At 47.3% G+C, this 13,019-nt stretch overlaps 1 protein-coding gene across 6 annotated transcripts in view; it reads right to left on the reverse strand.

Moving 5' to 3' along the window:
- The window catches only part of SPTAN1 (spectrin alpha, non-erythrocytic 1), a 57,913-nt gene that overhangs the window by 22,350 nt on the left and 22,544 nt on the right, over positions 1 to 13,019 (reverse strand). For 3 of the 6 annotated variants that reach the window (XM_084899877.1, XM_084899881.1, XM_084899876.1), the window contains 12 exons: positions 12,232 to 12,413; positions 11,643 to 11,886; positions 11,349 to 11,471; positions 10,569 to 10,786; positions 9,684 to 9,776; positions 9,221 to 9,355; positions 7,676 to 7,824; positions 6,644 to 6,703; positions 5,365 to 5,563; positions 4,410 to 4,514; positions 3,910 to 3,933; positions 3,152 to 3,187 (listed from right to left, as the gene is read on the reverse strand). In XM_084899877.1, the coding sequence (XP_084756003.1) occupies positions 3,152 to 3,187; positions 3,910 to 3,933; positions 4,410 to 4,514; positions 5,365 to 5,563; positions 6,644 to 6,703; positions 7,676 to 7,824; positions 9,221 to 9,355; positions 9,684 to 9,776; positions 10,569 to 10,786; positions 11,349 to 11,471; positions 11,643 to 11,886; positions 12,232 to 12,413 (1,568 nt within the window). The remainder of the gene's footprint in view (positions 1 to 3,151; positions 3,188 to 3,909; positions 3,934 to 4,409; positions 4,515 to 5,364; positions 5,564 to 6,643; positions 6,704 to 7,675; positions 7,825 to 9,220; positions 9,356 to 9,683; positions 9,777 to 10,568; positions 10,787 to 11,348; positions 11,472 to 11,642; positions 11,887 to 12,231; positions 12,414 to 13,019) is intronic. The other 3 variants (XM_084899880.1, XM_084899879.1, XM_084899878.1) reach the window with 1 other exon arrangement.

Here is a 13,019-nt window from a genome sequence, read left to right on the forward strand (position 1 = left end):
ACAAGAAAGCCATTAAAGACCCAAGAGCACAATTAAACCAACTCAACGATTTTCCTTGATGAAAAGTGAAAAGAAAATGGTGAAAACTATAATTAAAACCAGTGTTTGGAGAGAAAAACCATTTATAGGCCAGTGAGTGTCTTCTTGCCCACACTAAAGGAGAACAGACCAGAAAGCATATCCAACTTAACAAATGCTGGCAGCTGAGGCGGATTTTACATTCAAGTAGAGGAATAACTTATTGGGTCGGCAGCTAAGTAATTGCGGGTTTCACACATATATGGCTTCAGTTGAATTTTTAGGTTTGCAGACGTAGTACAAATGTAAAACACATTTTGTTATTTGATAGTTGGCTATTCAGCTGTTAATCAGTAAAAAAAGTTTTTTGATCTGTTTTGTAGTTTTCGTTTGGCGTTCGTTGAAAAATGGAAAATCAAAAGGAACATTTTCGTCATATTTTGCTTTTTTATTTCTGCAAAGGGAAAAACGCATCGCAAGCTCATAAAAAGTTATGTGCTGTTTATGGTGACGAAGCCTTAAAAGAACGGCAGTGTCAAAATTGGTTTGCCAAATTTCGTTCTGGTGATTTTTCACTCAAAGATGAAAAACGCTCTGGTCGTCCAGTTGAAGTTGATGACGCCCTAATCAAATCAATAATCAATTCGGACTGTCACAGTACAACACGTGAGATTGCAGAGAAGCTTCATGTATCACATACATGCATTGAAAATCACTTAAAACAACTTGGCTATGTTAAAAAACTCGATACATGGGTTCCTCACGAACTGAAAGAATCACAGTTAATGCAAAGCATTAGCAGCTGCGATTTGCTAAAGAAACGTAATGAAAATGATCCATTTTTAAAACGACTGATAACTGGCTATGAAAAATGGGTTGTTTACAACAATATCAAGCGGAAAAGATCGTGGAGCAGGCCAGGTGAACCAACTCAAACAACATCAAAAGCTGATATTCATCAAAAGAAGGTTTTGTTATCAGTTTGGTGGGATTACAAAGGAATTGTCTACTTTGAACTCTTACCACCCAACCGAACGATCAATTCTGATGTCTACATTGAACAACTAACGAAATTAAACAATGCAGTTGAAGAAAAGTGGCCCGAATTGACAAATCGAAAAGGTGTTGTATTCCATCATGACAATGCAAGGCCACACACATCTTTGGTCACTCGGCAAAAATTAATGGAGCTTGGTTGGGATGTTTTGCCACATCCACCATATAGTCCTGACCTTGCACCATCTGATTACTTTTTGTTTCGATCTTTACAAAACTCCTTGAATGGTAAAAATTTCAATAATGATGATGATGTCAAATCGTACCTGATTCAGTTTTTTGCTAATAAAAACCAGAAGTTTTTTGAACGTGGGATTATGATGCTGCCTGAAAGATGGCAAAAGGTCATTGATCAAAATGGGCAATACATTACAGAATAAAGTTATTTAGTTCCATGAAAAAATTGTCTGATTTTTTAAAAATCCGCAATTACTTAGTTGCCGACCCAATAATTTCTAATTATGGTTACTTGGTTGCAGTTTTTTTTAAGTGTCCCTTTGACTTAAGGCAACAGCCCTCACCAGATGGAAAAGCAAACCAATGAATTAGCTTTCCTTCCATCAACGTAACTACTTCTTAAAAACGCCATTTCTCTGGGGACCTCAGAAAGAGATCCCTAGTTCTGAGATCCCTGGTTTTATCTGAAAGAAACTGCTTGGCATGCACTGTGATGCCATAATCGTACAGGAGGTACGGTGGGGGAGGGCCGGTGGGGTAAGGACAAGCTTGGATGCAGGGACTCAGGATCTCAAATGCCCCTCTGATAGCCCAGTGACATTTTCAACCAGTGTGGGAGTGCACAGGATTCAGAAGGCAGACACCACTGTCTCCAGCCCTTTCAGCAATAAGAGCTTTGCTATTTATGAAGCCATCTGAGATACATTTGTGAAAGAATACCTGTCAGCAGAAAAACTCTGCCAGGAGGTCAGACTGATGAATGTCATCAGACAATGATCAATGTCATCATTGATCAAACTTTGCCCTGTAAGAATTAAGACTGGTCCGGCCAGTGTGATCAGTGGTTGAGCATCGACCCATGCTCAAAGAGGCCGCAGGTTTGATTTCTGGTCAGGGCAAATGCCAGGGTTTCGAGCTGGATGCCCAGTAGGGGTCCTGTAGGAGGCAGCCAATCCATGTTTCTCTCTCATCCACATTTCTCTCTCTCTCTTCCTCTCTCTCCAAAATAAAAACTCCCTTCCTCTCTCTCCAATAATAAAAAATTATATTAAGTTTAAAAAGGGGGAGAAAGTGGAATTAAAGGAAAAATGCCTCCCACCCAGTTTGGAACCTTAGTGAGTGGGATAGTCAGAGCCCAGAGGGTGGAAGGCCAGAAACACACCCTTCACCGAGCCCTCCGGCAAGGCGACGGGGAGAGGCCGACCGGGAGGCTGGTGGCGGGAGCCGTTCATTCTGAGCTTCCACACCCCCGTCACTGACAGGCACACTTTCCTCCCGTGGGACCCGCGCTACCTCTGAGGCACGTGCTGAATCGCTGCCGAGCTGGGCAGGACGAAAGACGCCCCGGTCTAGGACCCAGGCCACTGGTTCCACAATCACAGCTGCAAACACTCACATAACCCAGCTCCGCCCTGCACTCCGGGCAAGCGCCACCGGGCCTGTCTGTCGGGAATCAGGTCCCTTTCCATCTCCCCTCAGGATGCGGGAGGAGATGGCGGGCAGGCAGAGGATGAATGCGCTTCCTTTCTCTTCATCCTTGGTCTTTCTGGTTCCTGTCATGCCCTCTTGGACTGCAGTCCTACCCGTGGGAGCATGCCTAAGCACGGGGTACACCTCTGCAAAGTATGTTCTGGCAGCGCCACGGGTAATCAATACAATCTACTGAACTCATCGCGAGCACTCGCACGGGGACATTACAAAGGTCTATTCGGTATCACAGTGCAAGGGAAAACATATTCAAAGAAAGCAATGCCGGAATCGGAAGGAAACCAGCCCAAAGAGTCCAGAAATGATGAAAAGCTCAGACAGCCTGAACACTCAGAGACAGGCAGCCGGAAAGCACATCAATGCTTCTGTTCCCGCAAACCTTTGGAACGAGTGTTTGCCAAGGAGTTCTTACCTTCCAGGGGGAGGCCGTCTTGGAATCAGCATCATCCTGTTGGAAGAAGGAAGAGTTTAAGCAGCCACGTAAGTGACACAAAACCACCCAACCTGCTTTCTCATGGTGGGGAGGCCACAGAAAAATGAACCAAAACAGCATTTCCTCTGTGACTTAGAGCTTATCACCAGCGGGTAGCAAACCACAAAGCTACTTGAGGAAAAGGAAGCAAACAAATGGAAAAGAAAACTTCTAGTTTTTTAATGCAGCAGAAGAAATGGGGAAATCTAATCTGGAAACTTTTCTTTCATATGATTTTTTAAAGGGACAGTAATCCCTGGACAGTGTGGCTCAGTGGTTGGAATGCTGTCTTTGTACCGAACGCTGCCGATTCAATTCCTGGTCAGGGCACACACCATGCTTTGTGTTTGATCTCCAATTGGGGCATGTACCAAAGGCCTCAGATTGATGTTTCTCTCTTCCCCCTCCTCCCTCTAAAAATATAAATAAAAACATACTTTTTTCTTTACAAAAAGGGAGTAATAAGTGTAAAATTACTTAAAAACCGTTTTTGGAAAGCTAAAGAGATGGAAACTTTTTTGGTCTTTTGGAGAACGGCAAGGGGAAACCAATTCCCGCAATTTCTTTTCCAGGTTTTCACCCCAAAAGGCATCTTGGAGGATTAAAAGCGGAAATGTTTAAGAGGCTTTCGACTTTATATTCTTCCCCCGCTCTATTCCTTCTCCTGCCCAACTTCCCGACGGAGCTCCGGGACTTACCCTGGGCATCATGCCATACATCTCCTGCAAGGAAAAGGGAAACCAGTGTTATCAGAGGAAGCACACAGCTCTCAGCAACTCTCCCTCTGTCAGAGCTGGACACACAGGAGAGAACTGAAAACCTACAAAACCAGTGAAACTGGTCAGAACTTCTTAACATTTACTAGAGGTCAAGTGTTTATACGTCAAGCCCTTTAGTTAAGGAGTACAGGAGCGTATTGTTAAAGGGTCAGAAAACCTTGAATAAGTTTCATGACATTTACTGAGCATAAGGAGAGGATGGTGTGTTTTCCCCATGGAGGGGAGGGTACAGACACTGGCCACGAAGTGAAACAAAAAGGTTCGGGTCACACAGGGTCCTGACCTGTACCCTGGCCACAACTCTGTATAAAGCACTGCTTGTTGGGCTATGGAAACAGGGAAAAACTGAGTTGCTTCCTTATGTCCATGGAGCCTCCCTTGGGGCAAGAGCCTCCCTCGGGGCAGATCCACACACCCACCTGCTGCTGCACGGCCTGCACCTCCTCGGCCATCAGACCTTCAGACTCCAGGTCTTCAGCCACCTTGTTGATGTCCTTCAGTCGTGACTCGTTGGCCTTCAGATCCTGTAAAGCAAAGGCCATAACGATCAGACCCATGAGAGCCATTTATATAAGATGTCCAGAATATGTAAATCCAAAGACAAAAAGCAGATCTGTGGGACGCCACGGACAGGGAAGTGATGGGCAGTAACTACGTAATGGGTACATGGTTTCCTTTTGAAGAGACACAAATGTTCTGGAGCTAGAGGTGATGGTGGTACAACACCGTGAATGTACCAACTGCTTCTAAATTGTACCCTTTAAAATGGTTTATGGCTTGAGGGGGCTAGAAGAGGTCATTGAGGGGGGAAAGGGAGACATTTGTAACACTTTCAATGATAAAGATTGAAAAAAATAAATACAAATTAAGTAAAACAGTTTACTTATGTGAATTTTACCCCAGTTAAAAAACAGCCCTAACTGGTTTGGCTCAGTGGACAGAGTGTCGGCCTGCGGACTGAAGAGTCCCGGGTTCAATTCCAATCAAGGGCATATACTGGGCTGTGGGCTCGATCCTCAGTAGACGGTGTGCAGGAGGCAGCCAATCAATGATTCTCTCTCATCATTGACGTTTCTCTCTCTCTCCCCTCTCCATTCTTCTCTGAAATCAATAAAAACAAAACAAACAAACCCACTTCTACAAATTTTATATTTTAGGGTTAGAAAAGCCCTAAACTGACATGCAGAAAAAACTGCATTGTATTTCCTTGGAATTAAACAGATCCAAGAAAAGTTTGGGTTAAAGGCATTTAAAAATAGCTACACAGATGGTAAGACATAATTCATGTCACTTTCATTCTAATAATCTGCAGTAAAAAAATCAAGAGCACCAAGCTTTTAATCAATGTTTGGCCCATTGACAAGACTCCCGTACCTTCTGGAAGTCGTCAAACTTCTTCTGCAGCACCTCAACCTGCTCCAAGTCTGCAGCCACCTCCTCGCTGGTCAGGGCCGCTTCCTTCTCATTGATCCACTGCTGCAGCTCGTTTGCTTCCCGAAACAGCATGAACTTCTTGCAACTCTTCTCCAACATGCCTTTGCGCTTCTCACCCAGCTCCAGCAGAGAGCGGTATCTGGTGTCATTCAAGAGGGTGACAAGAGGGGCAGGGAAGGCAGTTAGTGTCTCTCAGAGGCTACGTTCCTAACATCAAGGAAACCACCAGGCGTCTCCAAGATGCGGGTCCGAGGCTATGCGTTCGGAATGAGGTGCCCTGATGATGAAGTGTCAAAAGGCAGATGAAGAGCCCAAGACCCACTGACAGCCTCCGGGATAAGCATCCATGTTCTGTTGACCCCTGGTGGCCAGAACAGCCAGGCACACTCATCCCCGGGCCAACTTGGCACTTACATCGTAACCACAAATGACGGAGACCCAGCGTTCAGCACAGTGACACAGGGTTCATGCAACTACAGCTAAGAGATGAGATGAGTTTGCTGGGTAGAATGTACAGAGTTGTTCTCTCTTAGAATCAACTCTCTGAGCAGCCCCCAAGGAGATGGGCTTCAAACAGCCTCATACAGCATGTTAGCACCTCCGCAATAGGACATTTCTAAGATGATCTATTTACTTCTCAGAGAGTTTTGGCAACTTCAGAAGGAAAATCAGGTAAGAGTACAGAGTATCTGGTACCATCTGATTAATTGAAAGACTTCAATTAATCTTTCAATTAATTGAAAGATGAACCCAAGAATATTCTAGCTCTTGGAAACTAATATACAAAAGGCTAAATTCCTATCATCTTTGATGACAAAACTTAGGCTCACTCTCAAATTTAAGCTTCCCCAAATGAAATAAAAAAGCAACGAGTTACCAAGAACCAGAACACTAACAAGAGGCACTACATTTCCTTCTTGCTACCAAGGATCACTACAGGACCGCTGTCAGGCTGCTGCTGGCCCACCACAGAAGCCAACAGGAGGGAACCCAACAACACTTTCAACGTACACCTGCACAAGGAAGCCACCACGGAGCTAAGCGGCCGTCAACTGACAGCTTCACCGACACCTCTACCTGTGCAAGCGGAAGCGGAGGCACGGACACAGTCCCGCCCTCCACCTGGTCTTTGTGTATGAACAATGCCCTCACAAGAAGCGGCAGGGATGGGCAGGCATAGCCATGGACACAGGCGCTCAGCAAGGCTCCGCCTACTCACAGTTCTTCCACCTGTTTCATACGCAGGGATACACTGCCGGCCTCCTTAGTTATGCGTGTCCTGCACAGAGGGGCACAGCAAAAGCATGCACAGATTAGTGGGGCTCCCCCGAGGGGTGAGAAGCGGCAGCTCCGAATGGTGCCTGGATGGTGGATGCACCAAGTGGGGAAAATCAGGGAGTCATTGAAAAGCCCTTGGAAACAGGCCAGGTCATGAGCAAAATCACGTCAATTAGAAATAGCGGGGAAATTCAGTCAGAGGGTTAGTTCACCACACTTTCCTGGAAAGTCGGCCGTGCTACGGGGGCCAGTTTTCCTCTGCTGAACCACCAGCGACTTCCGAGCAAGGCCAGGGATCAGATTTCACTGAGCGCTAAAAATGCAACTTTAGTCATCTAGCTGGTCCATTTTTCTGCTCTCTTATTTGATGTAGGCCCACTTCTGTCTTAACAGTAACAGTGTCTGGAAGCGTACAAAAAACTCATCTTTTCAGGGTCAGAAAAGCTCTATGATTCTACACTCTAGTGCAAACGTACTTTCATTCTCCCAAATGTCCAGAGCTGTTGACATCATTAGCGGAGCTAGGTGTGTCCCAAAGGGGGGACACAGGTCACCTGCGGCTCAGCTCTGGGAAAATGGCAGAGCCAACACTAAGCGAACTCCCCTCTCAGAACATTCGCCGCGGCAGAGAGCAGCTCTTGCCCAGCCTGTCCAAGGGGCCGCGCTGAGAACACTGACTGTGCCATTTGGGAAAGGAGCTCCTGAACTGGAGGACAAAGGTTCAGCTCATAAAGCTCAGAAAAATGCTGTTTAGTAAAAGAAGCTCACGATGCAGGGAAGGAACAAACAACGGAACATAAAGGTGTCAGGCGGGGATCTGCGGCTCGGGGGTAAGCGGGAAGAGCGTGTCCCTGAGTTTGGTGGCACCAGAACGCTGGCCCCGGAAGCCGCAGTGCTGCCTCGCCCTCGGCCTGTGGGAGCTACGATTGGGCAGTGACACCAGGACCTCTGCGACCGACTGTGTCGTCCTTACTGGTTGTCAATCTGCTCCTGCCGCAGCGCGATGCTGCCTTGCTCCTCCAGCAGGTTCTCCCGGGAGGCCGACTGGGCGGGGTCCAGTTTCTTCACGTACGCGGCGGGCACAAAGCCCTGGCGGTCATTCACTTCCACTTTCCACCAGTCCTAAGGGGAGAGAGGGAGAGCAGTCAGTGACAGCAATTCCTTCCCTGAGGAAGGGAGAAACCAAGGAGGCCTGTGCGCGTGTGTGTGTGTGTGTGTGTGTGTGTGTGTGTGTGAGAACTCTAATCACATTAAGAGGACCCCGTGATAGTGTCAGTCACTTAGCACAAAGACTGAAATTTCGGTCCCCTCGTGACCTGCCGAGCATGGAGAAGGTCACGAGTGAAGTAGCAATGACACTCAACATGAAGGCCATCCTTCCCTCTACTTAGAGCCCAGAACTGTGCTGTCCTGCACCACAACCGGAAGCCACCTGTGGCTGTGTGAATTTCAATAAATTAGAATGAAATAAAAAACTTCAGCCGCACTGGCCACACTTGAAATGCTCAATAGTCACATGTGGCTATAACTACTGAAGAGCCAGCGCTTAGAAAACTTCGGCTACCATAGAAAGTCCTACTGGATAATGCTTCTCTTGAGGAAACCAGGGTAGGACCAAGGTGTTAGGTTTAAATTAGCGTCAACAGCCGAAACTGGTTTGGCTCAGTAGTAGAGCGTCGGCCTGCGGACTGAAAGATCCCAGGTTCGATTCCGGTCAGGGGCATGTACATTGGTTGTGCATCCCCGATAGGGGGTGTGCAAGAGACGGCTGGTCAATGTTTCTCTCTTATCGACGTTTCTGGCTCTCTATCTCTCTCCCTTCCTCTCTGTAAAAAATCAATAAAAAATATTTAAAACAAACAAATAAATAAATAAATAAGTTAGCGTCAACAGAAAGGTAAGAATCCTGGGTTTTCTCAAATTCATGACTGGGCAGACCGGGGGTGTGGGAATAAGGAGATTCTTAGCATCAGCTGGGCATGTTTGTCCAGCTTGGCCAAAATGAGAGGTGACAGCCTTTGGGAGCATCAGATAACATGTGGACGATCATGCACCTCCCTTCAAGCCACTGTCAAGTACAATGTCCAGGAAGAAAGGCTACAGAGCCAGGCAGTATGAAGCGTTGAGAAGACAGAGCCTAAGAGATGACCTCACGGCTGTCTGCAACTATCCACTATGGCCACACAGCTGAGAATAAGAACCAACAGGTACAAGGTATAGACTTGCAGTTGTAGACAGCAGACTATGGCTCCAGAGGCTGGAGTGTGCAGCTGTGAGATCAGCTATCACCGAGCATGTGAGTGCCTGTACTAGCTGTGGGTCTTCAAGATGACAGACTGATTACCTTCTTGATGATGCACAACATAGGTAAAAGAAACCTATATTAAGCAGAAGACTGACTAGGAAACGCCAAATTCTAAATCAGCTTCATTTTACAAAGACACAACGACCCACAGACACCCAACCTGAGCCAAACCGGTGCTGCTGGTGGAAACCAACACGCAGCCCGTCTGCTTGCCTTGTTGGTGCTGTTGAGCAGGGTCAGGATGTCTCCTTTCTTCATGGTGACCTCGCGAGGACTCTTTTCCTGGTAGTCATAGAGAGCCAACACCAGCTCCTTCCCAGTCTCATCGTCCATGGGGGCCACTTGTTGCTAAAAAGCAAACACAGTTTAATCAAGGGCGTTTATGACATGTTATGGAAGCACATGACAGTTCAACTAGCAGCTGTACCACATTCACCAAATACATACTTATGAGCATTCTAGGATGCTACCAATAAAATCTGATTCAGGAACTTTAGCTCTCTGGTGTCTTTAAAAATCTCATTTTAACCATGTACAAACCTTTGTCTCATAAGCCTTAAGAATAAGGGCACAAGAATGTTGCCCAGGACCGTAACACCTGCTGGCAGGCGCTGGGCCCGCCTGCCCCCGGCCTCCCCCAGCAACGAGGCCCTGCTGAAGGGAAAGCCATACTCACCCGGCATGACTGCGCTTGCTCCCGCAGAGCCTGAATGCTGCTGCCGTAGGCGCTGAGATCCGACATCAAAGCTTCGTGCTTCTTCAGGAGAGCCTGAAACCAAAATACACCGTCCTGTGGAAGGCGCCAGGGGCTCCTCCAGCGCATCACCCAACGAGCCACCCCTCCGAAGACTTGTTTGGTGGTGGGACGACTGGATCGCTTCCTGCTCTACACTCTCTCCCTTTGTAATACACGTTTAATTTGGAGAAAATATTAACTGTGACTTAACAGTATTTTTCCCCTCTGCCTTTACATATGTAATTATGCGATATCTGAAATACCTAAGGAGACAAAGAACAGTATTGACTGAACCCATCACCATCTTAGAAAATAAACTGCCAATCAGACAGCTGGCTGGGGACACGCCTTCCTGGAGGGCATTCTGCCCCCAGCCACAGCCAGTGCTGCTTTCTTCACTGTTTTCTAAGCTTTTCCCCAATAGAGTTCATGTCAATATTCAACACATTCTGTTTTTTTGTGATGATTGGCAAGAAAACAGCTACCAGAACCACGCACAGCCTTCTATGAATAAAATGTAAGAGTTCCAGTAAAAAAACAGAGGCCCAGGAAAATGTACGTATGTATGTATGTATGTATGTATGCATGCATGCATGCATATGGTGGGGGACGACAGGACACGAGAACAGCAAAGTGTGAGCCATGAAGGAAGGTGACAGGTAGTGTCCTCTCTTTTCGTAGGACCACATTTCCATCATAAAAAGCAGAGACCCTGAGATGCCTTAGAAACACAACCAATCATGACGCTGCACCTTCCCCGCTGGTCACCCAGCCTGAGCCCTGGGGCAGGATCCCCAGGAGCACTCTGTTCCCCGACCCGGTCACCTCGGCGGAGTCCTCGTCCTTCCCGTAGTCCGTGCTGCCCACAATGGGCTCCTTCTCCCGCATCCAGGACTCGGCCTCGTTGGCGTCGGCAAAGTACTGCTGGGCCTGCAGCGAGTCCTCCAGGTCCTGCCGCCGCTGCGACGCTTTGGATTTGAGGGACTCCCACTTCTGGTTCAGTTCATGGAGCTTGGCCTTCACGTCCTCCGCAGCAAAATGGCCTGGGGGGCGGGGAGTAAGGTGTGGGGGGAGGGGGAGAAGACAGAGAAAAGCACTTGACATGCTGCAGGACAAAAACAGGCCTGTGTGCTCCCTTCTGTCACTATTTCCAAATTCATGAGCAGCCCGGATTCCAACCCTTTCACAGGTTTGCTCCTTTTTGCCTCCTCATAAATAAACAACAGCGTTTCCAGAGTTGTCACTGAGACCCTGGCTCAGAAAGGTTAAGGTCTAGTCAAGGTCAAATAGTTAGAAAAGGATGGAGATAGTCTTCAACCCACAGCCCAGCCTGTCTCAAACCCATGCACTGAACCATCAGAGAGAGAGGATAAGAGGAACAAAAGCAGGCCCTAGCTGGTCTGGCTCAGTGGATAGAACGTTGACCTATAGACTGAAGGGTCTCAGGTTTGATTCCAGTCAAGGGCACAGACCTGGACTGTGGGCTCAATCCCCAGTAGGGGGATCTCTCTCCCTCTCCCTTTCTCTCTGAAATCAATTAAAAAAAAATTTTTTTTTTTTAAGAGAACAAAAGCAAAGCTGCTTTCCTATATGACAACCACTCACCTTCCTCCACCATGGCATTCCCCTTCTGGGTAACTGCCTTGATGCGGGGTTCATGTCCAGCAATTTCTGCTTGCAGGGCTTGGTGTTTCTTTAGCAGATTCTGGACTCCAATCAAATCTTTGCCTAAAAGCAGAAGAAATCACCCTCCCGTCATGCCCGCCATCAGAGAAAAGCCAGCATTAATGTCACTGTGGCTCCCCCTGGTTCCAGTGCACTTTAACTTGACCTTGCTCATTCTGACCAGCATCCCCCTGGGGCCAGAAGGGGACTCCTCTCCGATGGAGGCAGACTGACCTCTGTTGGTGGACGCAGCAATGGGCTCTTTCTCTCGAATCCACGTCTCCTCATCCTCCACATCACGGAAGAGCTGCTGCAAACGCAGAGAATCTGCCAGCTTCTGCTTCCGGGCGATCATGGGCTCCTTGAGCGCCTCATAGCGAGCCACGAGGGCTTCCTGCTTCTTCTTGATGTTTTCAGCATCAAAATGGCCAGCGTCCTGGAACTGGCGGGCCTGAATGGTGATGCCGTCAATCCGATCCTGGGAATGGCAAAGGGCAGTGTGGAAAGCCTGGACCAGAGCTGAGCAACCTTATTACCAGGCTGGCTTATCACTCCGGTGTGGTTTGAACGACACAAAGAAAAGCGAACGCCACTGCCTTTCCCACCCCAAGAGCATTCCTTCTGCCACCTGTTTCCCGCGTGCCGGGCTCCCAGACAGCTCCGAGGGAGATGGCTGATGGAGCCGGAGCACATGCAGCACGTGGGGGGTTAGGTAAGAAAATTAATACATTTCATCCCTCCCCAAACCAGCCTGGTCCTGAATTACTGCATCCTTCAGGCGACCCACTCTGTGTTCACTGGCCCAGCAGTGCCCGCACTCTACCTGGTGGGCGGCCACATCCGCCTCCAGCAGGGCGTGCTTCTTCTGCAGGTTCTGGACGTTCGTAAGGTCTTTGCCGTAGTCGTCGGAAGCCAAGTGGCCTTCCACTTCATACAGCCACAGTTCAATGTCCTCAACGTTGCGGTTAAACTGCTGCTGCTGGTTAGCCTCACGGAGCTTTATTCCTAGTCAAAAAGGCAACACAGGGGTGGTTAAAGTAGGCTTACAGTTGTGAGTATGGGAAAGTTTATTCTTGTGTTATGAATTATTAATAATTATATTATTTATTTCTAGTTCTTGTTATCATTATTACTATTGTTATTGTATTTCATATCCTTACTTGTAATTTATCGTTTGGGTAATGATGGCTGGTAACATAACCTTCTGTTGCCCACCCCTGTACTGCTCACGACAATGGCACCTTAGTGAGGGACCTGACCAGGACTGCAGTGACTCTCACCTCTGTCACAAAAGTGAAGCAAAGAAATGCAACTCTGCTCAACCTCCACGTACTGACTTGGAAGTTGCTTAAAAATAATGTAATCCACTTAAAAAAGGTTAACTTTATATTGGCTCCTTCCATTGTATTTCTTTTCTGCCTTTCAGTGAATGATTTATATATTATTTCTACCATGACATTTTTTCTAATAGCCTCTGTTGAAATAACTTCTCCCCTTATTCTTACACTTATGCCTAAACCTCAGTCATAGCAATTAAACAATTGTTTTGTTTGATAAAAAAAAAAAAAAAGTAATGTAATCCTGAGGAGACAGAAGCCCTTGAGCATTTTT

This window comes from Pipistrellus hanaki, assembly GCF_964339955.1.
Source record: "Pipistrellus hanaki genome assembly, chromosome: 11".
Lineage (NCBI taxonomy): Eukaryota > Metazoa > Chordata > Mammalia > Chiroptera > Vespertilionidae > Pipistrellus > Pipistrellus hanaki.